General features: G+C 40.2%; 1 protein-coding gene across 1 annotated transcript; it reads left to right on the top strand.

Moving 5' to 3' along the window:
- Nucleotides 1–2,955: 2,955 nt before the first annotated feature.
- On the top strand, nt 2,956–27,874 carry sorcs2 (sortilin-related VPS10 domain containing receptor 2). The gene is made up of 20 exons (XM_010795796.1): nt 2,956–2,978; nt 3,664–3,901; nt 7,607–7,753; nt 9,417–9,519; nt 12,999–13,075; nt 13,291–13,382; nt 15,241–15,348; nt 17,982–18,102; nt 18,200–18,333; nt 18,548–18,667; nt 19,098–19,269; nt 19,680–19,866; nt 20,110–20,243; nt 20,465–20,588; nt 20,897–21,009; nt 21,472–21,594; nt 21,797–21,896; nt 23,749–23,851; nt 25,106–25,266; nt 25,955–27,874. Exons 1-20 carry the CDS (start codon nt 2,956–2,958, stop codon nt 26,017–26,019), a joined length of 2,445 nt encoding a protein of 814 aa, XP_010794098.1. The 3' UTR covers nt 26,020–27,874.

Raw genomic sequence — 27,874 nt, 5'->3', positions numbered from 1 at the left:
ATTGTTTAGTAAATTTGAACAAAGAAGAATAGAATACAATGGATAATCGTTAAGAAAGAAAAAGAAATACGTGATAAAATAGATTATGAGGGGAACATGACTTTGACAAAGAAAACATGACAGCGAACCCGCTACTTGCGTCATCGTTGTTCATAATAATAATAACGTGTGCATAGAAATGTTTCAGGGGCGTCCTAGCCATGAAAAGTATACAGCTCCCTTTCATCTGAGTGTTGAGAGCTGTATCCATAAATTCAGTGTGTGCTAAAGTGCACCAGTTTGATGCATTTAACTTCAACATTTAAAAAAAAAATCATTTTATTTAGATTGTTTGTTATGTGGATGTGTAGTATTTGTGTTACTGTATGTTCAATAAAGGTGATTTAGCAAAATACACCTGTAGAGCCTCAAGAGCCTTTCTTGTGCTGAAAAACACAGAAACGTATTGACGGGGCGCACTTCGCACGAACATTAAAAAAATCCACGCGCTCTGCACTCACACCGCTGCTATGACTCCATCCTAGGGGAAACACTGGCCTGTCACTCATTATTTTCAGGGAGGGGGCAGGGTTTGGAGCAGCAGAGAGGAGACGGTGATCGTGGAAGCTTTCCTCCTGCCTTCACAAACGTATTTATCATCTGAAAATAGCAAGGGGACATTCATACTCTGCAATCCAAGACTTAATTAAATCCACCAAAAACCTGACATGACGACAACAAGTGTTTTTCAAAATCATAAATCGATGTGTGTCTCTGAGCCGCAGCGACACGGACTGATTCAGAGCGGGTCCTTCTGCTGTTGGTTCTGGACTGGTGCTTGTGTTTGTGGATAAAGCAGACTGCTCCGTGTTTGGTGTCGCTGTGCCGCTGTCACTTCTGTTCCCTGATCTTTGCGTCACCGACCGATTTGATATTCGTGTGACAGAAAAAAAAACTGTTATTGTCCTGCTGCGGCCGGAAGATCAGGAAGCAACGTTACTACGCTATAATCGATTATGTTCTGTCTCTGCATCGATGCAGAATCGTCCACGTCCGCATCATGATGGCATAATAGAAACGATTAATTTCAACACCCCTACTAGACATGCTACTGTGTGTATACTTTACAGCTGACAAATCACATTGGTTATTTCTTCTGTTTCGTTTATACCTTTTATAAGTTACTGACAGTTTTTAGGATGTGCCCTAAGAGCATATGCATTCAGTTTCCCTTTCCCCCTTCACCCTCTCATTATTTATTTCTGTCTTTGCCTTTCTAATGTAGAGTTGTGAACACCATGCTGAGTTTAGGTCAAGGGAGGTTTGACATAGATTCCCTTGGCTTGTGCAGCCTATAGATCTCAAGATCTCTGATATTTCACTCCCAGCAGTAGCTGTCTCTGGGGTGTCTCTGGCCCTGCTGCTCCTGACAGAGATGGATGGAAGATGTTTGTTTTAGAGGGCATTCAGTGATGCAGCACCGATAAGAGGAATGCTGGTAGAGATTTCAAGTCATGATTTCAGCTGGGGGGTAAAAGACAGGTGGCATTTTCGGTTGGGTGGCATTTTCAGAACACATAGCTAGGCATGTCAGATGCGGAGATTTCCCATGACCATTTGTCTTTCTCTTGCCCTTATCATGCAAAGTGTAGCTCCTTTAGCTATTGTTTAATGTAAAAGCCCTGGATAAATGCCACTGACTCCAGAAATGGACCAGAGAATACTGGTGTCCAAGAGTGCAAACTACATTTTCAATTTGTTCTGCTCAGCAGTTTTTCCTTGTTGCCGGCATCGTCCTACATTTTCCTATTTTAAACTCTGGCACCCGTTCAAAAACAAAGTGTTCTCTTTAATTTTCATACGACATTTCGTCCAATTATTGGATTGCAGACTTTTCCAACCCTTGTACTGCTTTGTCCTCTTTGAACTACTCCTACAATTTGTACACTTTCACCGAACAGAGGGGGTGAAATTGAGTATCTGTTCATAGAACCTGATGATCGGTCATTTAAATACATATTGCCTTGAAAAATAAAGATATCTGTTCCTTGGATAATTTTTGGAAGCCGACCTGCATTGTATATCTTTTTGAGACCATATTGTACCAATGCAATGAGCCCTTGACAGAGTGAAATAAAAACGAATACTCCTTTTGAAGATTCCTCATGGTACAAGTTTGATAAACTGCTTTAGACTCATATAAAATCATTCAAACAGTGTAACATAACTATTGGATATGCCATAGTTTACAAATCTCTTTACAACTTCTTTGAATAAATTCCGTCTTTTCCCATCCCAACCAAATCCATCCAGTGAAGTTGATTTTTTTGAAATGTCGTCTTACTGAGTGCGTCGCAAAGCTTCTTTCATCTGCCATTCATTATAATCCTGAGTATTGGGCTTATATATTTCAAAGAGACTAGTATAACATTCAAATCTGTTCAACATGTACTTTTAAGGTGCAAACTGTAAGCCTAGCAGTAAGCATTTAAAGAAAAATAAAATACATAGGCAGATGGGAACTGTAAGTGGTTGGGTTTTGTTGTAGCATAATTTCCTATTCAACTTTGATAGATTTTTTTATTTTTTTACCTTCATTAGACAGAAGAATAAGATGTAAGGGCGGAAACTGGTAGTCCATAGTGGCAGCCTGTAGCATCATGGGAGAATTTTCTTTTCAGCCTTCTCTTGAACTTTTTGGCCTTACATTATACAAAGAGGAAAGGTTTACGCCTATTTTGATGTTTTTAGTTTTGTGTTCCATGCAAAGTTAAGAATAGTTCTGAGAATGTTTTTGCCCCATGCCACAATAATAAATCTGTTAGCTCTCATACTTGGCTTGGCCACGTTCTGTAGCTCTTCAGAAGTAAACTGAAAAGCTACCTTCCTTTTTTTTAAGTTGTTGCAGAATTGTCTTTCTGGTAACACAGATTCCTGGGTGAATTAGAAAACAGTATGTATGAAAATCATCTCACAATGTTCAACTCTTACAGTGAGAGGTAACCATAAATCAAAATATGTTTAAGCACTAAGGTTCTTTCTGGGCAAAACGGCAGTGTCAATGATCATAGACACTCTTTCTTGGGCACTTTCCCCTTGCGCTCTGATGGCTTTATTTTATTTATGGCTTCAAAATGTTATGTTAATGTAATCACTAACTTAGCGAAAGTGCTGACTCGCTCCTTGCGCCGCAGTTACAGTCTCTCATGAGTGATGGAGCCATTTGCATTGGACGCTCACAAGTTTTGACAAGAACACCTAACAAGTTTTCTAAGCTGCCAAAAACAGTTTTGCAGTGGGTAAATCGCTATCTCCTCCAATTTGTTTGTATAACTGTAGCTCTGCATTAATCAGATTATGTTCTCTGGCTCGAAGTGAGTTACTGTCAACTTTTCTATGAATCGAAATGTGCTTATTTTACTGCTGTACCTATTATCTCCTTTCCTTTTTTTTTAATATCCCTTTTCCATTATTTACCCACACCTGTAACCGCTTGTTGCTTTATTTTCTTCTCTACTTCACCCTTTACTTGTCTTTCTTGCTCACCTTTATGTAAAATCGGCATATTTAATTTTCCTGTTTTTAATTTGTCCTGTTGGCACAATTCATTTTATTTTTGTGTCTTCAATGTAATTAATTTGCTGTTCTCTGGCCTGTATTTTTTTGTTCCCAGCAGTGATTCAGAAAATATTCCCCCTTCTTAACTCACACGTCTCCTTTTTTTCTCAATCTTTTCCCCCAGGATGTTCAGATAGTGAGTACTGACGAGGACCAGGTCTTCCTCGCCCTCCAGGAGTGGTACCAGACAGACACATATAACTTGTACCAGTCTGACCCCCAAGGCGTCTACTACTCCATTGTCCTAGAAAATGTTCGCAGCACCAAGCAGCCAGAGGAGAATGTCCTCGTCGACATACTTGAGGTAAGATGGGGTAGAGCAGGGGTTCCCAAAGTGGGGGCCGCGAGACCCCGAGTGGGGGTCGCAAGATGATTACAAAATAAAAATCGAGAATAAAAAAAATTAATAATAACGTGTGCATAGAAATGTTTCAGGGGCGTACTAGCCATCTGTATAATTTCCCCGAAGCGAGGCTCCCCCTTTGACAATCCACTAGCGCAGTGTTTCTCAAACTTTTTCATACCAAGGACCAACAGCTTTACCTTCTCTATATCGCCTCGTTCACACATTAAATCAACAATACAAATACAGATTATATAAGCATTTAGTTCAAATGCCATTTAAAATGCTCTCAGGTTTTACACCTCTTATGAAATGTAGACTACATTTATTACGGAGTTTATGTCCGAGCCAAAAGACTCACAGATCGTTGGCTACTGAGAGATATGCAAAATACACCGCATAGTACGACACAAACCTCCACTGTGGATTTTCAAAACAAAATACTGTAAAACTATGGTCGCAGGCCCAAGTTTAACTCTCTGAGGCCTGCATGGTCTGACAGGGGGCACCAGCCTCTGGCACTGTTATTTTGGAGGTCGCGGGCTGACAAGTTTGGGAACCCCTGGGGTAGAGGACTGGATGCACTGTTGATAGCCATAGCGTACTTCAGTCTCGGAATACCTTAACATTCTATAAAAGCTACACAGCTGGGTCCAAACCCAAGCTTGCTATAAATGTAAGTTCTGTCCCTTCTGGGGAGCTTTATCAAGAGTGTTCTCCCAGAGAATGAAAAGCCAATTGGTGTGAAAGTGCTGTCATGAAAAAGAACCAATTAATCATGCTAAACAGAAAAAAACTGATTCTGTTCTCTATTATTATTAAACTCCAGAGGCAATGAAAGCAGGCTCATGTACTTTCACTCAAACAATTTGCTTTATATGCAGCACTCCTAAATTATAGATAGAGACCGAAGCTGGGGAATTGAGACATGTCTAACATGCAGCTCTGTTTAAANAATAAGCAAAACTGAAGAAAGAGAAACTAACAAACAAACAAACAAACAAACAAACAAACAAACAAGTAAACACATCCAATGTGATCATAGCAATTTGGACAACCACTAGACCCTCCAGAAAAACGCGATTCTGCGATCGCAGAATTTACCGCATAATCAGCAAAATGGCGCAGATTTTAAAAAAGCCGCATATTTATCAAAAGGCTGCATAATCCCCGCATTTTTCCACACAAAGTTGAGAAGAAATAAAAGTTAACTCGTCTTGACGTGACGTCATCAGCTCGCGCATCACAGAATGTAAACAACACTGTATAGAGCTCATTTACCAACGAACATTTCTACTAAAGACCGGGCAAAAAGTGGGGGGAAACTATTCTGCACCCCGTGCAACTGTGTGTTGCAGCATAAGAGAAAATCGACGGTGGCGACCCACTTTGATTCATTCAAACATTCGAAAATGCTTTCTGCTGCTGCGGACAAGAAAGCCAAACAACTCACGTTCACCGAGGCATCAACCTCCAAAACCCTTTCGAGGGCTACAAGAAACGAAGTGAGTAGCCTACAAGATTGAAGCTGGTCAGATAACGAACGAGTAAATGAAAACAGAATGAGTCGGAGAAGTGTGTGTGTGTGTGTGTGTGTGTGTGTGTGTGTGTGTGTGTGTGTGTGTGTGTGTGTGTGTGTGTGTGTGTGTGTGTGTGTGTGTGTGTGTGTGTGTGTGTGTGTGTGTGTGTGTGTGTGTGTGTGTTTAAAATAGCCCAATTGCTTTTACAATAAATAAACATTGTATATTTAAAAAAAACAACTATTATTTTTCACAACTTTCCGCATATTTCGCAACTTCCCGCAATTTCACCGCATAAAATCACATAAAAACCCTGCATGTTTAATCGCATAATCAAGGATTTTAGCCGGCATAATCAAGGATTTTTGCTCGCGTTTTTCTGGAGGGACTATTTAGTGTAACAAATGTTGTGCTCCTGGAAGTAAAAACAAGAGCCTACCTGTCCTGTCTTGGTGTAGTCAATGTTACAGTCTGGGATGGCCTTTGACAGCTGCACTATCCAGTTGTTAATCTTGTCCCTGCGCCGGCGCTCAACTGTTTGAACAACATTAAAAATTGAATTTATAATCCATACCTAATCAGATATTAAAGTGATACACTGGACATGAGCACTGACCTTCGTTGTGCTGAGCTCGCCGCTTATCATCTCTGGAACCCCGGGGAGCTTCTTGCTTTCTAAAAAAAAAGATGAAAACAAAGATTTTGCTAGATATAAGATACACTTTATGATTCCCAAACTGGGAAAACATTTTTTTATTGAAGATGTTCTACGATTGACTGCGTATTGATGAAACAGTGCTGTATTTCTGTTAAAAGAGGATGTAATTACGCTATGTATGGCTGAGTGCGCGGTGCGATTGTCCTTTGATTGGAACCCGTCAGAACTTCCTGGGGTGACATCATCACGTAAAGCTGCCCTGAAAAACAAAAGCTTACTGTCAGCTACAGATAAAACGTTAAGCATCTTACAATAATCATCTTAAAGTAAAGGCCTTTAATTATGGTAATAAAAATAAAGACTTCTTCAAAACTACTTAAAATTACTTTTTGATTAATGATTTTAAAAGATGCATTTCATTCATTTATTATTAATATTATAATGTCTTTATTAAACAGGGCTCATGCATAAAAGTACATTCATCTCAAAAAGAGAAGAGATGCCATATTTAGGAGGAACACACATACAGTACCAACGAACAAACACTCTTAGGCTGCAGCCACAAGAGGACGATAACGCGACGATAAAGTCTTCCGTCCACACGCAACAGGCACCAGAAACGTGTCCGTTCACACGAGACCGCTTGAAAGCGCTGGAGACGCTGTAGTACATATGCCAGGCCTGTAAGTGGCGCTGTAGTCTGCCACAAAAGCAGCGAAGAAGACTTCCCGCACATGGTTGCCATTCTGTTTATTCTCCGCTGTGGACGCTCTGGCTCTTTTTCTCCCTACCCGAGGCAAGCGTTTGCTCCTGCTGTAAATCTCCCCGGTAGTCCACCAGCAGATGAAAAACACCCACCTCTCCGCCTCTTCCAAGGGACGAGGGAACCGTGCAGCAGAGTTTCAGTTAGACTTTTTTTCGCCGGTCAACATGTCCGTTAAAGTTTAAATCTTCCGGACAAAATTATAAAAGTGCCTGTCAAAGGTCTTCTTTGTTATTTATTGAGCCTTAAAGAGCTTACGAAATGCTTTTAGCACCTGTTAGTGGGCTTAGTATATGATAGAGGTTGCATTTGTATTGTGAAATTTGCCATAGGATTTTTTTATTATTGATCTATTTTTAATAAATCACGATTATAACAGCATACAAAAGTTGTCAGTTAGTATCAATCGTTCGTTGCTCCGGAAACATCAACTTCGGCCATTTCCGGCGGTGACATCATGAGTAGAACACAGCTGAGCTCAGTCCCGTTTGAATGCGTTATCGTTTTATGCGTTTCCATGTCGGCCTCGTGTGGCCGAACCGTCTATATGATAGAGAACTGTAGCGGATATGACGGTTATCGTCCTTGTGTGGCTGGGGCCTTACCTCTCCCTCATGCCTACATGTTTTAACGTTTACCATAAGAAACGGCTGTAAGGCTAATATTAAAATAGTCATTTTGTATTGTTAACCCCTAGCTATTATAAATCTGCCATGTTTTTACAGGTACGTGGGATCAAAGGAGTCTTCCTAGCCAATCAGAAGATCGATGGAAAAGTGACAACTCTCATCACCTATAACAAAGGGCAAAGTTGGGATCTCTTGGCCCCGCCTATGACTGACATGAATGGCAAGACGATAACCTGCAAAGCAGTAAGTACTGACTCGGCTAAAGGTCCCTTTCACTTTCTTCATTGAGTTTGTCTTTTACCAGAGTTGAATTATTAAAAAACAAACTATCTTCAATAGACCTACAGTTTGATACACGACTGCCATTACTTTACAGCTTCAAAGTGAATGTGTTTGCAATTACTGTGACACCATATACTAGTAGCAAGTCAGTTTCCAATAAAACAAACTGAGGAAAAGAAAAAACACAACAACCCCTTACGCCTGTACACATCCAAAAGGAAATGTGTATTTCCCAAAATGTGAAACTGTTCCTTAAAGCAACCCCTTGATACCATGTTTTGTTGTGTTGTGTGAAGGAGCGAGGTTTGCATCAGGTATTAATCTTCTGTCTTGTTTGTTTATTTTTTACTAAGCATTGATTTGTTTTTCGTATACACTTTTCATATTGATTTTCTCTTCTGCTGGCATGGGGCATACTAAAAAACACAAGTGGTATTTATCTACTCATCTCTCTGCAAAATAAGCATATACAACTATTTTACAAAATGCTGATCTTGACCATTGAAATGTAACATCGTTTTCAATATCTTTCTTTTCCTTTAAAATATCTTAAGAAAAGCCAAAGTGACATTTCTAAATGGCTTAGGCTGCAGTGGCAGCATTGAACATCTAAAAACACCACTGCCTGCTTTGAAAAAGTAGCTGTGATTGGCTAAAGTATCCTTTCACTCTCTCAGTACACCAACCACTGTAAAACCACAAAAACTATTATTTAGTGTTTTCCTTAAAATAGCACGGTAATGCATTTCAATAAGGAGGGTAGAGCACATGCAATCAAAACATAACATAAATAGTTTATAATTTTCCATTAACAAGACGTGTCATGTGGGTCTGTATGAAAGGGACCTAGGGAAGGAATATACTCACATCTCCCCACTGAAAATCAGGGCTTACAAACTATTCAGCTACAAATAAAAATATAACTGTTGCGCAGAAAATATTATTGTAGTTACAACTACTCCATTCAAAGTACTGTGAACCAGGGATAAACAAAGCCCAAAGCTTCAGCAATACGCCTTAGCTGGTTTATGTGTATTTGTAAATCCAAAATATGCTTTCAATTATGTTGTTGCAAACAGTTGGTCAGGTTTAACAAATACCAACCTAACATTGTGAGTGACCGTCCTTCATTGTAACTGTGGCTACCTGATAACTTGTCATAAAAGAAGTACCCACTTAGAAATAAAAACGATATTGCACATTTGAATACTATTAGTGTATAAACAGTAGCTCTCTTAGAAGGGAATGCCTAAAGCTCTGCCTATTAAGACTAAAGCGACGAGATTCAGAGGAGCTCTGGCAAATATTTGCATTGCTGAAAGTCTAGTGTTTTTCTCTCTTTTAAAACGAGTTTATTCATTTTCCCAAGTAAAATGGGATTTAGAGCAATGAAACCCTTTTACTGAGCTGTATTTGCAGCGGGATTATCAGGTAAGACTCTTTAAACATGACTCGGCGAGAGCAGTTCACCCACAATTTCACTGAAGTGATTCTATTTTCTTTAGGATTCATTCCTACAAATACACTTTGAAACAATCAATCAGATGGTCGGATAGTGTATTTGTGGTTGAATAATACGTCTTTCCTCTCATTAAATTGTCTTCACATGTTCTCTCTCCACTAGCCGGACTGTCACCTCCACCTCCACCTACGCTGGGCGGACAACCCCTACGTGTCGGGGACTGTCCACACCAAAGACTCTGCTCCAGGTCTCATCATGGGTGCTGGTGAGTCTCCCGACTTTTTGATGTGACCTTCTTTCAACCTTGCATTTATAAATGTGATTCAAGTCAATGAGAATCATATAGCCGAAATCTACCGATCATAAACCATATTTTTGGCCTCAAGGGGATTAGCAATCTGTGCAGCATATGACACCATATGTCTTTACACTCAGTATGAATCAATTATAGCTAGATCGGTTACATGTGTATTTTTACAACGGATCCAGGATGAGGCAGGCAACTTTAGGTGTCACTAAAAGCACTTCACACCACTTCATCTCTATCAGGGAGACCTGGATAGAGGTTCCACAAACATACAAGATCACACACCATTCAAACATATAGTATTACAAAAAAGTGAGAGAGAGAGAGACAAGAACTTCATCCACACAAGGGAAGACAAGACGAGAGGCTGAACCTCCTCAAGGACCAAGATACAGATCCAAAACATCTAGAATGAGGCACTGACCGCCGGAAGAGACAGGGATCGAGGGACAGCCAAGGGTCCAGCACAGAACTGCCTTTGTGAAAATAATGGACCCGGAGGAGAAAGTAGAAAGAGAGAGGCACACAGCTGTGCTTGTGAGACACGAATAAACAAAGGGTTAGAGATATATGGTGGTGTTCTGTTTACTTCGTCATCAGGGAAACATTGACTATACTTCTACAACTATTACCAGGATTAATTACCTTAAAGTAACTGTCCTGTTAATGTCTGGTACCCTGCTTAAAGCAACATGCCAGAATAAAGTAAAAGACACTGCTAGCAAGTCACTTTTCAAAAGGGCTGAATGTGGAGTTTCACCAGTATTATCATGCATTGTATAACTTCAATGGTCAGCAAAACCAATAAACGTGGACACATGAAATACAGGAGTTACTGCAGTGTAGAGGCTAAAGCTGTATTGAACTGTAATGAACTTCAGGAAGCGCACCAACATGCATTAGCCAACTAAATCCACATATGCATAATGCAAACTGAAGCACATTTCACAAACTCACCCTTCGGCCTAGTGAACCATTTTACGACAAACACTAATTCCAAAGGAGACCACATACATGGCTCTTTGTCACCACACTACCCTGTTGGCCTGCAGCAGAGATTAGGAGCTGTAGATGTTTGATTAACTCACTTCTTTCAAACTCCACACCCCTAGCTTCTTCTTTTTGTACAACAGACGCTGACTCAAATCACTTGAGGGAATTATCAGACTTCAAACAGAGACAAAGTGTAATTTGTTTCACAAAAGCAGTTGCAAACTCTTTGATCCATCTTAGATTCCCTTTTTATCCCTGGAATATAGTTATTTATTATGCTATGCGTTACTTTAAACACAGCTAAGACCATGTATGACGCTGCTCACACTGTGAAGTGATCTTAAATATCATGCAGCAATAAAACACTTTTCAAACCCTGTGCATTAAAGTCAAGTGAGTGAGTCATAGTGAAATTCTAATGCATTCCCTCTATACATAACTCTTTATAGATAACTGACACAAACACGTATAAACAATGTCAATTATTTATATACTAATAATTCATGTAGATGGTACAAAAAAACAGATAAGTTGTTAATATCATATGTACTCTATTTATGTTTTGTGTATCTCATGTATAGCGCAATGCATTATATTCCTGTGTACGTGTTTGTTAGGCTGTGTGGTTTGTTTTTAGTCTGCAGCCTACAGTAACACTCCATTATAAGCATGCAGTCACTGTGCTGAGCTATAGAAAGTGCCACTTCACCAGAAAAAGCTCCATTTACCCTGGGAGAAGCCATGACACAAGTATTCCCTTCAGTCTGTGCAGTGGTGGGCTATTAAACCACATTGCGTCATGCCTGAGCACTCAGAGGGCTTCGCTGAACCAAAAGCAATTTTACTTATTTAATACCTTGTTGTGTTTGTTTGCAAGCATTCCTGACAGAAAGCGAAAAATAGCATGTCGTAAAAATTGAATAAGGATAAAAAAGCTACCTGTGTGTGCGTTTATGAGATAGGGGAAATAAGTGTTCCAGGTCATTCTTCGTATCTTGCCGCCTGCTACTGGAGCCAACTACCATAAAGCATTATAAAAACACCAAATAAGGAAATATTTGAAGTATTGTATTTCATGAGTACGGAGCCCTAAAATATAATAAATAAAACAAGGCCGTTTTATTAATTAGTGCGCACAAGATGTAATTCGTGGCCTCAATTTAAATAAAATGAGGCCACGCTTTATTAATTTGACACACACACACACATCATGTAGCATTTCACGTTTCCATAGCAACAACAACTTTGTGTCAACAGCGTAAACTCACCTTCAAAATAAAAGCATCTAAATAAAACAGGAAGTTAACCTAAATAACATTTAAGACGCATACAACTGCAACGAAAGTAACAAAAACAATGTCATATCCTTTTCAGTTTCACAAATTGGGTTATTTACACATCATGCACCCGGGTGACGTGTGTGTGTGTGTGTGTGTGTGTGTGTGTGTGTGTGTGTGTGTGTGTGTGTGTGTGTGTGTGTGTGTGTGTGTGTGTGTGTGTGTGTGTGTGTGTGTGTGTGTGTGTGTGTGTGTGTGTGTGTGTGTGTGTGTGTGTGTGTGTGTGTGTGTGTGTGTGTGTGTGTGTGTGTGCGTGCGTGTGTGTGGCTAAAACGTAGCAGCCTCAATCTCTATTCAGCTGCTCTGAAGGTAAACACAGTGAAGGCGCTGCGTAAAAGACACAGCTCTCTCTCTGTGCGCAGATAGCAGATACTGTGAGGGTCACGGACATGAATTCATAGATCAAGGCAGACTGGTTCACAGACTCTGCTGTTTTGCGAATCCGGTGCTTGAACAAATAGCTCTACACCTCTGGCCGAAATGTCCCTAAAATTAAGTCCGAGTTTGAAATACATCTCAAATGATGTATGCACTGTCATTTCCCCACAAAAACATAACAGTCTGCAATGAAACGGTTGTCTCCTGTGCGCTCCACTTCCTACTTGGCGCACCGGTAACTTTTTAAGTATCTTGTGCGAACGAGAAAGTATATCGTGGGCACATATTTATAAAACGTGGCTTCGTTTTATTTAAATTGAGGCCACGAATTACATCTTGTGCGCAAAAATTAATAAAACGTGGCCTCGTTTTATTTATGTTTCTCTTTATGAACCCTACAGGGCTCCGTACATGAGCTATACATGAAAAAATGTAGTTGGCGTGGCAAAAAAAGCATGTTAATATGTTGTCTAACATTGTGACATGGCTTGTTTTGGGTCACTTTTCAGGAAGCCTGATAGCCTGTTAGCTTTTTTGGAAAAAATAGGTTATGTGTCGTTTTCAATGTCTGACTCCTGAAATATGTCATTTCAAAAACAGATGAATAAGCAATTCTCATAAAATTAGGAAAGGTATCAAGCTCTTTAGAGTATTTTCTCTCATTTTGTATCTGTGTCATGACTCATACAAGACTCACCACCAGATGTCATTTTGTAAACTTTCTTTCAGGTAACCTTGGCTCCAAGCTAGTAGAGTATAAGGAAGAGATGTACATCACCTCAGACTGCGGAAAGACATGGAGACAGGTACATTCTGCCCTTTCCTGCCTCTTCTTCTTTCCCTGTACTGTGGGTATTTGTTAATGACCCACTCTGCATGTTCCCTCTGCTATCATAAGACACACTGAGAGGATACAAATGTTAAAACAAATTGTTTTTACTCTTAAACTGTACAGCAAAGTATGACAGAAAATGAAAGAAAATGTTTTCGGTTCCAAACATTTTATGTTACTACTTTTAAGGTTTTCGAAGAGGAGCATCACATCCTGTACCTGGACCATGGTGGGGTCATTGTTGCCATCAAGGACACCTCCATTCCCCTCAAAATACTCAAGTGAGTAACATTATCTCTTAATTTGAAAAAACTGACCCATCAAAAGTCCATGAATCATTGGTAGGATACAAACTCCACTCCATTGTTACTGAACAGAGAAAGACCAGTCACTTCCCTAGTCCAGTCCTTTACCCTTCAAAATATTTCAAATCCCTTCCACAGACAATGTCATGCTCAGCAAGATGCTATCTCATCGACCTTAATAAATAAGGATGAAATAATGAGAATCCATAGATAAGAGTAGCCAGAAAAAAGCATTTATCACAGCCCTACATCAAAGGACCTTTTAGACTGGCCTTCATCTGTCTCTGGGCGAAAGACCGCCGAGTGTTGTCCTTCACATTTTTCCCTCGCTCCCGCCGCGGCTAAATCAATAAGCCCAAAGCCTTTAGCAATGTGGCGGAAAAAATATTGCACAGAGATGTGGAAGTCTGAGAAAATGTTTTGTAAAATAAGTCTTAAAAGGAAATTAAGCGCAATTTCTACCATTTCACAAAAGGACTGTGAAGGTTTCACCACATCTGGAGATTTCTGTCCTCCATTTTGACATCATTCCTAGTCGTATTGGACTTTCATGACCCCCAATTGTTATTTTCTTCTTAACTGCTCATAATACAAATACAAGACTAAATTAATCATTATTCTCAAGCAAGAAAATATGGAACAGCATTGTTTTTCCTGAATTTTGAGCAATGATTTGCTCTATTTTTAGCCCATTATTCTGTTAGATGGCTGCTTTAATTAGCTGTCTAACTCTTCTCCATTGTTCTACTGCAGCTCCATTTGTATACGGTTGTGCTATAAGACTTTTGTATAAGGGGATATGCTATTCCACTTGGACTCCATCAGACCTTTTTAGAGGTTTAATCATATTAGCATGTCATGCCCAATTTTTGATAGGGCTGCCAACTCTTGTGCAACTCAAGCATTTACACGTTCCACACACTCTCACGCCCCATGTCGGAAAAAAAGTAATATTTATGTTCATGTGCGCAACAGCTCACTTATTATTTTAAATGAGCAGTTGACAAATCTGAAATGTGTGTGCAAATAATTTGACAGCAGGATAACAAATACGATCTGCAAAGCCTTTACCATAGCAACAAAGTATTTAGCAGCTTTGCTTGTAATCCTTCTTTCTGACTGCATGTTTACCAGCTGATAATCACATTGTACTCCTTGTTAGCACATCATCATCATCATCATCATCATCACACAGCCTTCAGTGCGAGCCACACACTGCTCGATTTCAAATTGATCCCTCATTGATTCCCATCATGCAGTAACATTTACTCAGCACTGCTGCCACTGTTGACTGCAGGAGTCAGTGAATAAGGCAGGGCAGATGGCTTTAGTTTGTATTTGTGTAAGATCAAATTCCACATACTGTAAAAAAGTTTTTTTTTTCTATTATCAAGTGGTACACTCTATTTAAAAGTATATAATTTAGTTCATTTGTAACTAACAAGCTCCACTTCTAATGCACATTTGCTAACTACTATTGCTATTAGATTAAACCCACTTTAGCTAGCTAGCATGCTAAATGTGCTAATGATAGCTCTATAGAATTAACGCTAGGTTAATACTGGAAGCTAATTTGCCAAGACATGCTAACGTTGCAGCTTATAGTGCATCAGAAAATCATATTGTTTAATTTGTTCCTTTTATTTGTGACACAATGTTCTAAAAACTCGCAAAAAGTGTTTTATGGTCTGTGGCAGATGATTAATATCCTGGGTGTGTATTGTTTTTATAGTCATTAATAACTTAAGTGCAAGGCTTTGAGAAACGATGATGTCTTTATTTGCAGGGACTTTAATCAATGTGGTGATGGTGAACATTGCTTGTTTCTCCACAGATTTAGCATCGATGAAGGGCGGACGTGGACTGTTCACAACTTCACCAGCACCTCTGTGTTTGTCGATGGACTCCTGAGCGAGCCAGGAGACGAAACCCTGGTTATGACGTGAGTCTCAAGATCAAAAAATATCTTTTGTTTCAGGACTTCAGTAATCTGCTATCCCATTTCAATATGAGAACAAATTATAATATATTCAATGGAGAATTATCTGTGGAATCGCAAATTACTCACATTATAAAAGCCTTTTCTTCCTCCTTTCAGCACTTCCTGCTCTTTGTTTGCTTCTAATGAGTTGTATAGAGGGTCAGAAAGGGCAAGCAGAAGCTGGCCTCACTCGTACATTTCCTGCAGTTTTCTCTCTCTTCCAGAAGGGTTGATTTCTGTTACTGCAGAGGTTGATGGAAGAGAGGAGCCTGTATGCCTCTGCCCTCCCTCCCTGTCTCATTTCTCCCCTCTAGCCCTCAGAAAAAGCGTATAAAAAGGCGCCTACTCGGTTAAACTTTTTGGAGCACCCTGTTCAAGCCTGCCTCACACATTGAAAACCTCTGAGATGACACTTTAAAATTGGGGTCAGATCTAAGGACAGCTAAAGTATATTTCACGTCTGTTGTGAAATCAGGAACCAAACAGGCCTCCTGACAATGCTGTAACATTTGAATCGAGAGATTTTCCTGAATCTTTTCATAACTCAGGTGAAGCACAAAAGTCCAAATTCGCTTTCAGCAGCTTCTGAAAGAGTTTGTGTATTGGCTTCAAAAGATCCATCTCGTTGGAAATGTAGTTTCTCCCCTCTGTTTCACTCCCTTTCCCCCCCCCCAATCTTTCCATCAGTAAGTTAGCTGGAGTGAGACTTGTCACATCATCTCAGGCTCCAGACCTTGGCGGAGAGATAAGGGAGGCTTCCAACTGTAATCTGCTGAGAAGGGCAAAGAGATGGCCACACACACACCAATATAGACACACAGACCGACACACTCACACCTACACCTGGCTCCGTCGAGATAGGTTTGGCGGCCAAAGAGGGGTGTTGAGGGCAGCTCATGTCTGACAGATTAGCCAGGGTCTATTTCCTTGCCAGTGAGTTTCGATTTTTGACTGCACCGCCTGCCATCCCATAATGATGTCTTTGAACAGTGACTTAGCACCAAGGACAGGTGGGGGAGCAGAGAATGTCAAGCACTCATACTAATGACAGCTGGTCAAATATCAAAGATGGGCTGATAGTCACATGCCGTTACAGTAAAGCGTCATGCCATCCTATTCTGATGCTGACAAATAATGTTCACTATAGTAATTCCCTCAACACACGGTTACAAACATTATGTCTTCCCTGCATTTACTCTAATAGACAAGTGCTCTCTTTGAAATGTCTTGCAAACACATGGTTATGTTTTCTCACTCTTAGCTCAGTGGAGGGACAAAAGGAAAACTTCTCCGACTGATTGGAGTGTTATTTGTTCATTAATAGAGCTTCTTTGTCTCTGTAGTGGCTACTCCGAACTGGAAAAGTGCTAACACACTCAGTAATAGAGATGATTTCAACACTGTGAAACTAACAGTGATTGCCCTTTTCAACCAGAAACATTAGCATTATTGACAACCTTTTATTATTTCACCAAACATTTGTGAAAGGCTTCATGTTTCCCTCTTTTTGTTGTCAAGTTTCATTCACCAACATTCTTACCAAATAGTAAAAGGAAGAACTTTAAACTTTGGTCGTACAATCAGCAGCCAAAACATAACCAATTTAGCCGTGTCAGTACTCATTCGAAAAAAGACTTCTACAAATGCTGATCTAGAAAGTGGTCAAGATGTGGTGTTTATGTTATTTAGTGGGTTATTTTTTATGATCAGGGGAAAACTGTTCCCCTGATAAACAGAAGAAACAACAATAAGTTAAGGGATTACAATGACAATTCTTAGAGAGTCCTTAGTCGAGTGATGACGATGGCGAGTAGCAAAGTGTAGAAGCACAACAAATGTGTCAGTTAGGTCAGTCTGCTTCACCGACACATCGACATTACCTATTTTATACTATAAAACACCTCCATCTAGTGGAGACGATGAGTGGCTGTAGGTTTGCTTCTGTCAGACTTTATAGTAACAAAGTTCTATTCATGAGTGTATTTATAATCCACATATAATGCTGAAAGCCACTTTAGGTTAGAAACATCTTCGCTAGAGCTTATTTTCACTACATCATACAAACCAGCTGTTTTTTCTCGCAAAGTCTTCTGAACATTTCATAACTCAAATGCAAGGATTTGGAGGTTCAGATTCCTTCAGATGACAAAACTAAGATTTGTACATTTGAAAGTCTGAAGTGTATGAAGAGGAAGTGCGTTTTTCAGTTGAGGTTTAGTCGGCTAAGTGTGCACAGGAAATCTTTGACGGGTCTTTCTGGGAAATGCGTTTGCTGTTAGATATTGTAAGATAAGTTAGAATGGTTGAAAGTTAGCTGTTAAGTAAATAACATCCAGGCAACAAAAAGAGACTTCTAAAACCAATCATGCTCCAACAGTTTGATTATCTTGTTGTGAATTGCCCTGCTCTCAAAGAGATGGACTTATCTTCTTACCATTATGTGTCAGAAGAACTCTAGGTATCCAGCTGTGTACCCATTTTGGCTAATAACAACTAAAGCTGTGATTTGGCCCTTATCTCTGTATATTATGTGTTTTGCATCCCAAAGTCTAAGTGCTCAGGGGTCACATTGTTCCTCTGGTGTGTGTTTGCAGTGTGTTCGGCCACATCAGCTACAGGTCGGACTGGGAGTTGGTCAAAGTGGACTTCAGGCAGTCGTTCCCCCTTCAGTGCACTGAGTCTGACTACGAGTCCTGGCAACTAACAGACATGCAGGTAATGCACACACACAAATACAGTACCGGCATACAAAGTGTTACATGTGTTTCTTTTATTTGGAACCACATTTATATTTCTCCATGGTCTTATTCAGGGAGAGAAGTGCATTATGGGCCAGGAGCGGAGTTTCAGGAAAAGGAAGGACACATCGTTCTGTATCAAAGGAAAAAGCTACACCTCAGCTCTCAACACTAAACCCTGTCAATGCAACGAGAAAGACTTCAGCTGGTGAGTGCTTCAGGATGTAGAAAGAAAACTGATTTTAGCACATTTGTATTATGTGTTCTCGAATACAGCACAAAGCCAAAGCCAGGCTATGCTACATGACATCTCTGAAAATATTACAAACAGGCAAAGAGTGCTTCTGTGGTAATATTGCAGGACAATGTGTTTACTCATACTTGCTATGGTTCATAACTGTAACTTTGGTGTGTGTTTGTAGTGACTACGGTTTTGAACGCTCCCAAACGGAAGGCAGTCGCTGCTTCGCTGACTTCTGGCACAATCCAGATTCACCACCAGAGGACTGCCATTTAGGACAAACCTACGAGTCAAGCACTGGGTCTGTACAACTGCACAAACACATTCACACACCCATGTATATTTGGGTTTAAATGAACATAAATACGTATATATATACATGTATACATGCATATACACATGGAAAACTACGATTTACATTAATATGTTGTACCAGTGTACAGAAGAGGCAATTTAACACAACATGGATCCATAAAGTCTAATATTTTCATACATTTATATTGTAATGTTTTTATATTTAGGGTCTTTAATGTTGTTTGTTCTCTAATTACGACCCTTAGTCAGGATGTGCTAAGTTTAGCTTTGCAGGAAACAGGGGGATACAGATAGCCTGTTGGTCACAAAAATCGTTACAGATCTTATCTAAACCTAAAAAAAAACATTCTCTTATAGGCGTACACTGCATACACCTCCTTTCTCTGACATTTTTACTTTTCTCTGCTGTGTTTCAGCTACAGGAAGGTCATTTCCAACATTTGTGAAGGAGGGCTGAACAAGCAGCAGAGCGCCAAACAGCACAACTGCCCTCTGCTGCCCCCTAAAGGACTACAAGTCAGTATCAAAGGGCAGATGTTGGCCGTGGCGCCTGGGGATGACATCACATTCATTGTCCACCAGGAACAGGTAGGATGAAAGTGATTTTCTTGTTGTATTTTTTTAAAAAGCTTGCCGGCAGGCATGTCTGAAGCTCGACCAACAACCAATCAAATGAATCTCCCGCCCCTGACACACAAGCAGCTGTTTGATTGGCTAGAGCTTGTACTGGCAGATGATTTGATTGGCTGACACTTCCACCGAAAGCTTCAGACGATTCAAAAGTTGAACATTGCTCAACTTTTGAAGCCTGAGATGCCTGGAAATCTCTGCTTTGCTTCCCACAATGCAGTTCGGCGAAAAGTGAGGGAAAGTGACATCACCCCATTCAAAGTGAAGGGGCAGAAGCGTTGGAAGATTTTTTTTAACGCTGCTGTGTGGACGGGCCGTTACTGTCTTTCAATTAGAATTCACTGAAGATCCTTGTTTCCTCCAACCAGGGTGACACCAGCCGTACAAAGTACCAGGTGGACCTCGGTGATGGGGTCCGAGCCATCTACCAAAACCTGACGGTGACAGATGAGCCCATCCAGCATCGCTATGAAAACCCGGGCGTTTACAAGGTCACAGTGAAGGCCGAGAATATGGCAGGGCACGATGAGGCTACCATGTACATCCAGGTTGCAGGTAAGCCTTCCAGACATTGAATGATATTAATGGACCACTCTGCAGATTTCTATTTTAGAAGGTAGTCTTTAAAGGGCAAGTCTAAGCCGGTCTTAATGGGAAGTCCTAGTAAAGTCTGAAGGGGTTAGACGGCAAAATTCCAGTCTCAACTTTTTTCGTGCCTTGTGTAACAGAATTGATGTGAGAGCTTGAATTATATGTTCAGCTTTGTATTCTTATAATTGATGTTTTCTTCTCTTCCAGCCCCTCTGCAGAAAGTGCACCTGGAAGTGGTTCCCATCACTGGGAGAAACCACGAGGTGAATCTGACAGCCATAGTTCTTCCAATTGAAGCCAACCTGTCCGTCTTCAACTGGTGGATCGGAGAAAACCTGCAGGTAAAGGACACACTACAAACTCCATCTTATACCACCCATTACCATAAAAATTGTTTTTTTTTCTTACAAATTAGTTTCCTTTAAAGCTACATTCCTAAGTACATTTTCACGGCAACTTCCATCATGTCAAAGAAGCCATTATTTGATCCCAGACTTCTCAGACACTCAGTGTTTACACAGTTGACCAATCTGACAGCCAAACTGTTGACTTTCTCCCGTAGCCCAAGCTGACTCTGCAGAACAGCCTCCTGACTCACTTCCCAGAGACAGGAGAGTTTTCAGTCACCGTCCAGGCGTCTAATGGCCGCTCGATGGTGCAGGATACCAGAACTGTGCGAGTCTACGGTAAAAATGACATTTCAAATCACCTCAGTTTTTTAAATGCAGAAGCAAATATCAACTGAATATAGGAAAAAACAGATCTTTTTGTCAAGGTCAATTATTCTCTCCACATTTCATCCACTCATTGGATGTGATAGTAAATAAAACAGATAACATACAGTGCCTTTCCACATCTGTACTTTCTGTTGTATTTGCTGTTTCATCTTCAGCAGTCAACATGTAATGTATGTGGCTCATTTTAAGCTGCTGATGAGTTTGGAATGATGACTGTGGTGGTTGCTAACTACTCCTGCTGTTCTACCCGATCCCAGATCATTTCCAGGTCATCCCTCTGAGTTTCAGCACAAACCTGGACCGCTTCAACCCAAACATCCCGGAGTGGAGAGAGGACATTGGCCAGGTTGTCACCAAAATAATCACAAAGGTAAATTAACATTGATGCTTTTGTTATTCCTTAGAAATTGGTATGCTAACTGACTAACCTGGTAAGTCCTGTTTTGTAATTCAGCTTGTTCCTCTATAGGCAATACTAATAGTGAGTCACTGTAGCGCCAGTCTGACCACATTCCCTAATACAGGCATGATCCATGATCTTTAGCTGCTAAATGCTTCTCTAACTTAGCCAGTGAGGCTCTAACATTATCTGCTTTGTAGTGCTGTGTAGTGTGCAGTAGGTATATCAAAAGCTTTTTCACTTGAACAGGCAAGACTGAGTTCATGAAAGCAGTTTCCTGGCCACAAAACCAAAACGATGAGCTTAAATAAGCTGTAGAACTATGTAGAGCCAAGGATTTGCAGAGTTATGGGTTCTGTTCAATACTAATGAGCCTTATATATAAATATAAACAGAATATGGAATGACTGACCTTTAGCTATCTGACCTCAGAACACAGGTGTCCCTCTGGACTCCCTGGTTACCGTGGTGAACCCAGGCCTCCCCACCACTGCTGACCTGTACGTCCTCCCACTGGACAGCACACCTACCAAGAGGAGCATTTTTGTAGATAAGGTAATATCCCATTTCATGCATAGAAAAGCATATCAGCTTTAACAAAAAATTGCAATATGAGGCATATGATTTTTATATAAGTACAGTCCTTATGGTATGAATATTGATTTGTTGCTCGACTTATATTAATCTGCTTTGATTTTGTTTTTCACTTCAGTCCAAAATATAGCCTTTGTTTGATTTCATATTGTCTTGTGTTCAGCGTATTCCCGCCATCATACAGGCCTTCAACAGCAACAACGTCAGCTTCGTGGTGCGAGGAGGTCTTAAAGTGCTGGTGATGCTAGCTGACCCAAACGCAGGTATTGTTTATTTAAATGCTATTTGCATCACCTTCTATATCGTCTGCTCTATATGACTACCGTTTATGAGGTTTTTATTGATAATTACATGTTATTGATTTTGTCCAAGGGCTAGGGCTAAATGCTAATGACTCAACAACTACAGAAGCAAAGACTGGTGCGTTCATGAACTCTACACCTGCGGCTTTACCTCAAAGCGCTCTAATTCATGTGCCTTTTCCTTTCCTGGTTTCCTAAAAATTCCAAATCCAGTTTGAGTCTGTCTGTACTGTCCTGTGCTTTTTCAGTCACCCGGGGCCTCATTTATAAACAGTGCGTACGCTCAAAAGATGGCATACGCCAGTTTCTAAGCAATCTTTGCGATTTATAAAAAACAAAGTTGACGGGAAAATGTGTGATCCTCCACGCAAACTCTGACCCATGCGTACAAACTAAGCACAAAAACGGGAAGGACGAGAAACTGCGACACCGTTGGCAGAAGGAAGAGAAATATGTGAAAATGATACATGAGGTAACATTTTATTTATTGTATCATATATGAAGAATTCATTTGCATTGATTGATTAAAGCCAATCTTTAAATTATTAAACAAACGCCTCAGTGCACACAAAAACCTAACTTGGAGAAATAAATATATACGGATATGTTGTTGAAAACCACCTCGAATATGTTGTCTTAATGTTATGACATAATTATGATGCGGTAAGCAGGAGGACAGGATTACGTCTAAACTGAGGCCGTTTTGCTTTTCTATAGGTTGTATAGATACGGGCATGGTTTTATGCCGTTTGCTAAGACTTGATAAGTTGCTCATAAAACACAGGAGGTATGGAAACTAAGAACACTATATATTTGGTAGATTTGGCATCTGATATTAAAGAACACATTTGTTTTTTTTCATTTAACTGGTGGATATAGAGTTGCCGTGGGGGGGGGTTTGAGATGCACAGGCTGCAGTGGAGACTCTGCGCACAGCTGATCGACAGCTGGAACACAAACCACCAAATACAAAAATAAACATTAATTGACTCCACTCCGCAGGGATCCCCGATACTCTCTTACAGTTGCTCATCATGGGGGGTGGGGGGGGCTCCTGTCCCGTCCCCGGTACAAACACGCTAACACACTGCCTGAGGAAGGATATGTGTATTTTGTCATTAACTTTTTTCAGACCACTTATTTATTTATTTTGGTGACGATCCGACCTCCATGCTGCTACTCTGTTCAAACTGCATCCACCAAACAATATGATTTGTCTCCAACTCCCCAAAAGAACCAAAATCTGACACGGTGTGAGATGTCTTTTTTAGCTGTTCTGTCGTCATTTCCTGCGATCTTCTTCATGCAGTCAGTCAAAATGAATGATCCTACGGGGCGTTTCTTTGACTATTTATAGACAAATATGGGCGTTACGTGAAGCCCGCAAAAGCTGCACCGCATTTCAAGTTGATTGTGATTTATAAAGGGAAACCGGCGTAGGACGTGCCGCACGCAAGTCCTACGCCGGTACGCAGTGTTTTATGAATTGGAAAATGTCTGTGCGTATTTATTTGCTTTGTCCTACGTAAGCAACCTTCCCACGGGAATCCTATGCAAGGCTTTATAAATGAGGCCCCTGATCATCCTTTGAGCTGAGTTGAGAATGGTCTAACGGTGCGCTCTACAAAAAAACATAAGAAACGCTATTTCATTTGGATGTTTTCTTCCTACCAATTCTGTCCCTTTGCTCCTGCAGTTATTGCCTAAAGAGCTTCTTCCATTTCTTTTGGGATTTCTATAGCAAAAATTAACCAGAATTATTTCTTACTGCAACACAGTATTTAACTATTTATCTGTGTAAACATCACCGCAGGCTACCGTGGAGCCGCTGGAGGTCCGGGTGTTTGGGCTCTAGCAGCCATCTTCCTAATCGGCATGATCGCCACCGGCTCCTTCATCCTCTACAAGTTCAAAAGGTGAGCCATGTTTTGTGTTGGGAACTGGTAGGAGCAGTTCTGGTTATAAGCTATATATATATATTATTAATATCTACTGTACATCGGTACAATCATTCATAGGTATTGATAATGATGGGGCATCAAAATGAGGTAGTTGCAGTATCCTTAAAAGTAAGTGCCAATACATGATTGATTATGAAGAATAATATAATTTAATTTACACTGAATTACCTCAAGGGATAGCACCGTGAAATCAGGGAATCTTATTACTAATTAATGTAAGTGATATTCAAAAACTGTCTAAAATTGGAAATGATCAATTCTGAACTCTGATTAATAATTAAATTACTTAATACAACGAAAATATTGAGGGATTTGGAGTTATTTGCGTGGAAGACACCCTAACCATAACAGTAAACACATGTTTATACGAAAAAGCATTTATTTAAGACTTATTAAAGGCAAACGAATAATATGAATTAAACTAAACGAAGGAAAGCAAAATAAAGTATGTAATTGTGCATGGCTGCGTAACTTTTGTGGGTGTGTGTCTTTCTTTTTCCAGCCCACTACGTACCACATAGCATGAGCATGCATTTCTAGGTCACCACAGGAGTCACTTTGAGAGGGAGCTTTTGAGATCCACTGTGCACACTATGTAAACTGAGCTTCTTGAACATGTAGGATATACCGTATGTGAGTTAAATTACTTGTAAAAGATGGTTAGTGAAACAGTACTGTCAAACAAACGTGGCCACCGACCAATGTCATTGGATTTGAGGAAGAGGATGTCTTCTGCTAGGCTGGAGGACGTACTGAGGCAGAGGGAGAAACATTGTTGGGCTTCCATCGCAGGCTCGTTTCTCCCTGATCCGATTACACTTCTCCAAAACAGTAGGATTTAAATGAAGTTCAGTCTAATGTGATTGAGATCATGGACATTATTGTGGATAAGGAGTAACATGTCTCAGAGGACCAGCGGATGATCACTAAAGGCCCCTTTCAAAAGCCTGTTTGGTTTCATCATTGCATTTTTCGCAATAACACTTTTATTTCATGTCATTTCGCTCACACTTAATCATATTGTTAGCAGTTATAGCTCCTCCTATCAGCATGACAACGTCTCATCACCTTCCCAAACACAAACGTCCCCCAAAAAGTCACTTGAATTAGAACATGCAGTGCGAAACTACAGCCCCATCTTATGAAAACAACAATTTTCCAAAGTCCTTGGCTTAGGACTGAGGATGCTTATCCCCCACTTTTTTTCAGGAAGCTCCCGGGCAACCGCAATGTCTACGCGCAGATGCGCAATGAGAAGGAGCAGGAGATGACCAGCCCTGTCAATCACAGCGAGGACACCCAGCACATCATCCAGGGGGAGGAGTTCATCGACGACGACCTGGACTCGCAGACTCTAGGTAACGCAGGAGGTAGCCCCGCCTTCCGTTCGCTTATAAGGACTACCACTAACCACTGCTACTAAAACCCAAGCCACTAACACCAGCAGCTAACACACAACAAGGTACAGGACTCTCCCCTTTTTTATCCTTTTATTGGTACAGCTAAAAGCCTTTTGGGTTTTAAACTCATATTTAAATATTTCAAACTTTTGCAAATGTTACTTCCAAGGCACTATATGGTCATCATCTGCATTTTGAAGCACATTCATACGTATCGTAACAATATGTGATATCATGTGATTGTTTCATATCCATGCGTAATACCCAAAACAGGAGATCCTGTCACTAAATGGGCTGAATATATTTGTCATTCCTTTCATTCAGAACGCTTTGAAACTGATGGCAGCTTGGTCAAATTGAAATGTATTTCATAACGAACTCATAACTGTATAAATTATTCAATTATGGACATTTCTAATTTCATATGCAAGTATATATGCAACTAAATGCTTTCAAGTATGCAAAAACGTTTATTTGTATTGATATTCAATATTTCTCTATATGGCATTTTTACTGATGGAGGCAAGTGAAAACAACTTTTTACTGTTGCTGTCAAATGCCCTCAGTCTGTCATAGTGGAAATGGTTTGCACTTTGTATTCTTCAGCATTGCTCATCTGTTTGTCTGTGTCGTGTTTCTTCTCCTCTTTTGTTGCTAGGTAACCATTCCGGTGTGGTCCTGAGCATCAACTCCAGAGAACTACATAGTTACCTGACCAGCTGATAGCTGCCATGGTAAAATGCTAACGAGCAAGCATAGCTTAGCTGGCTAACGAACACAGGGACTCCACTCAGCCTTCCTCCTTTCCCTCCGCCTCTTCTTGGGACACTGCATCTCTGCACAACTCCTGCTTTGGATGTAATTCTGTTGGGTTCCTTGTGTTTTATTTTTGTTTGGGAGTGGTGGTGGTGGGACGGTGGTGGTCACCGCAAAGGACACTTGCTCAGTTGTGTTTATGAGAATCTGTGTGTATGTTATCTCTCACTTGGTAGACACTCAAATCAAGCCGCATGACTCACTGCACTGGTTTCCATTACCAAGAGCCACTGTAGGTAAAGTGGCCAAAGACAGATTTTATAAAATGATTTCCCAAGCATTAGGATAGTAAAATCTATCATAAAAAACGTTAAAAAAAAGACTCTTCCCACCTCGTTGTTCTCCCTCTTTCTTTACCACACATGATAGAAACTCTCTCTTCACAGGCAATAATGGTCTCCCAACGGAATGTAGGATATGATAAGCCCTTGTACGTTTGCATATGAGGAGTGTAAGTATGCAAACACAAGAGGGCAGTGTTGCACTTTTTTAAATTCCTACTCACAGGAGACTATGTCCACAGAGCATTAACAGTTTTCCCAGATCCCACTTCATCCAAATAAATGTTTTCCCATTTGTAACTCAGATATTAAGTTGTGTGTGGTGTTTTAAATCAGCACTACCTTTTTAGGAGCTCAACGTCTGTCCCATGGTGCCTAAAATGGCAGATATTTATCTGCTCAGTGACACTACCCGTTGTCAAGTTTTATTTATTTCCCCCACACACTCTTTCTGGGTATGTTAAAGCGGACTTTTCACCCTGGAGTCAAACGCCACCATGGAAGGAAGGTGTAGTTGATGTATTTTACTGTATCAGCCTATATTAGGCATAGCCCGATGTTCAATTATGTCTCCTTAAAGGTTTGGTTTGTTGTAAATGTAAATATGTAAATATGAAGAATCTCCACTTTGTACATATTCCCTTTGACATGTGTGCGAGTGTTTTACACTACTACCAAAATACACAATTTTTGCAGCAAATCCTCACTGAGTTTACTAAATTTGAAAAATGCTCACCGTATCCAATTTCCTCAACGCCATTGCCTGCTTCACATGCATCCATTTTCAACTCGTTCAGTATAATCTCATGAGCAAGATAATTCGATGATCTTCATCGTTAACTGGAGAAAAAGTCCTCATCTTATAAAGATACTCACAACTACACAGTGACAACTATGTACATGGATATTTTTGATACACTAAGTTTTTCTCAATATGTGTACACACTGGTTATTTTTTCTGTTGCCTTTTGCTGAAGTTTTTTGTTTGTTTGTTTGCACTAATGATGTAAGAAGTGCTGTCAACATGTACTGCACAGCATCTGTCTACAGACTCAAGTGAAAGGCCCCGACAGACTTACAGTGCTACCATTACCACCAAGACCACCCTTTGGTTCGCCTTGTCTTTGATACAAACAGCAGTTAACGTTCACTTGTTCTCATTTCCACCTTAATTCATCTTTTGTACATATTCTGCTCATGTTCAACTTGTTCTTAGTTCTCTAGTGATGTGTCGTCATGTATCAGTGCCCTTAACCTTAACAAAGGGGTAATTAGGAATTATGATATTCCAATATATTAGTGAAAGTTTCACACCTGATGGCACGACCATGCAATTTTGACCACACTGGTTTTCTTATGTTATTTTTCTCTTTCTGATGGGCTTGTTTGATCTTTTAATTTTTGCTATTAAAACAATTGTGTGTCCTAATCAGGAAGCCTAATGCACTGAACCTGCATCCTGAAATAAATCACTCCCATAA

The sequence above is a fragment of the Notothenia coriiceps genome, unplaced genomic scaffold, assembly GCF_000735185.1.
Source record: "Notothenia coriiceps isolate Sejong01 unplaced genomic scaffold, NC01 NC01_scaffold00002207, whole genome shotgun sequence".
NCBI lineage: Eukaryota > Metazoa > Chordata > Actinopteri > Perciformes > Nototheniidae > Notothenia > Notothenia coriiceps.
This window is presented reverse-complemented; position numbering and strand designations above follow the sequence as displayed.

What these genes read in the sequence shown, in the direction of transcription:
- sorcs2 (XM_010795796.1), top strand. Translation starts at nt 2,956, where the DNA reads ATGTTCAACTCTTACAGTGAGAG. An exon ending in TCATTGTCCACCAGGAACAG is followed by an intron (nt 19,270 to 19,679) that starts GTAGGATGAAAG and finishes TCCTCCAACCAG; the next exon opens with GGTGACACCAGCCGTACAAA. An exon ending in GCTAGCTGACCCAAACGCAG is followed by an intron (nt 21,897 to 23,748) that starts GTATTGTTTATT and finishes ACATCACCGCAG; the next exon opens with GCTACCGTGGAGCCGCTGGA.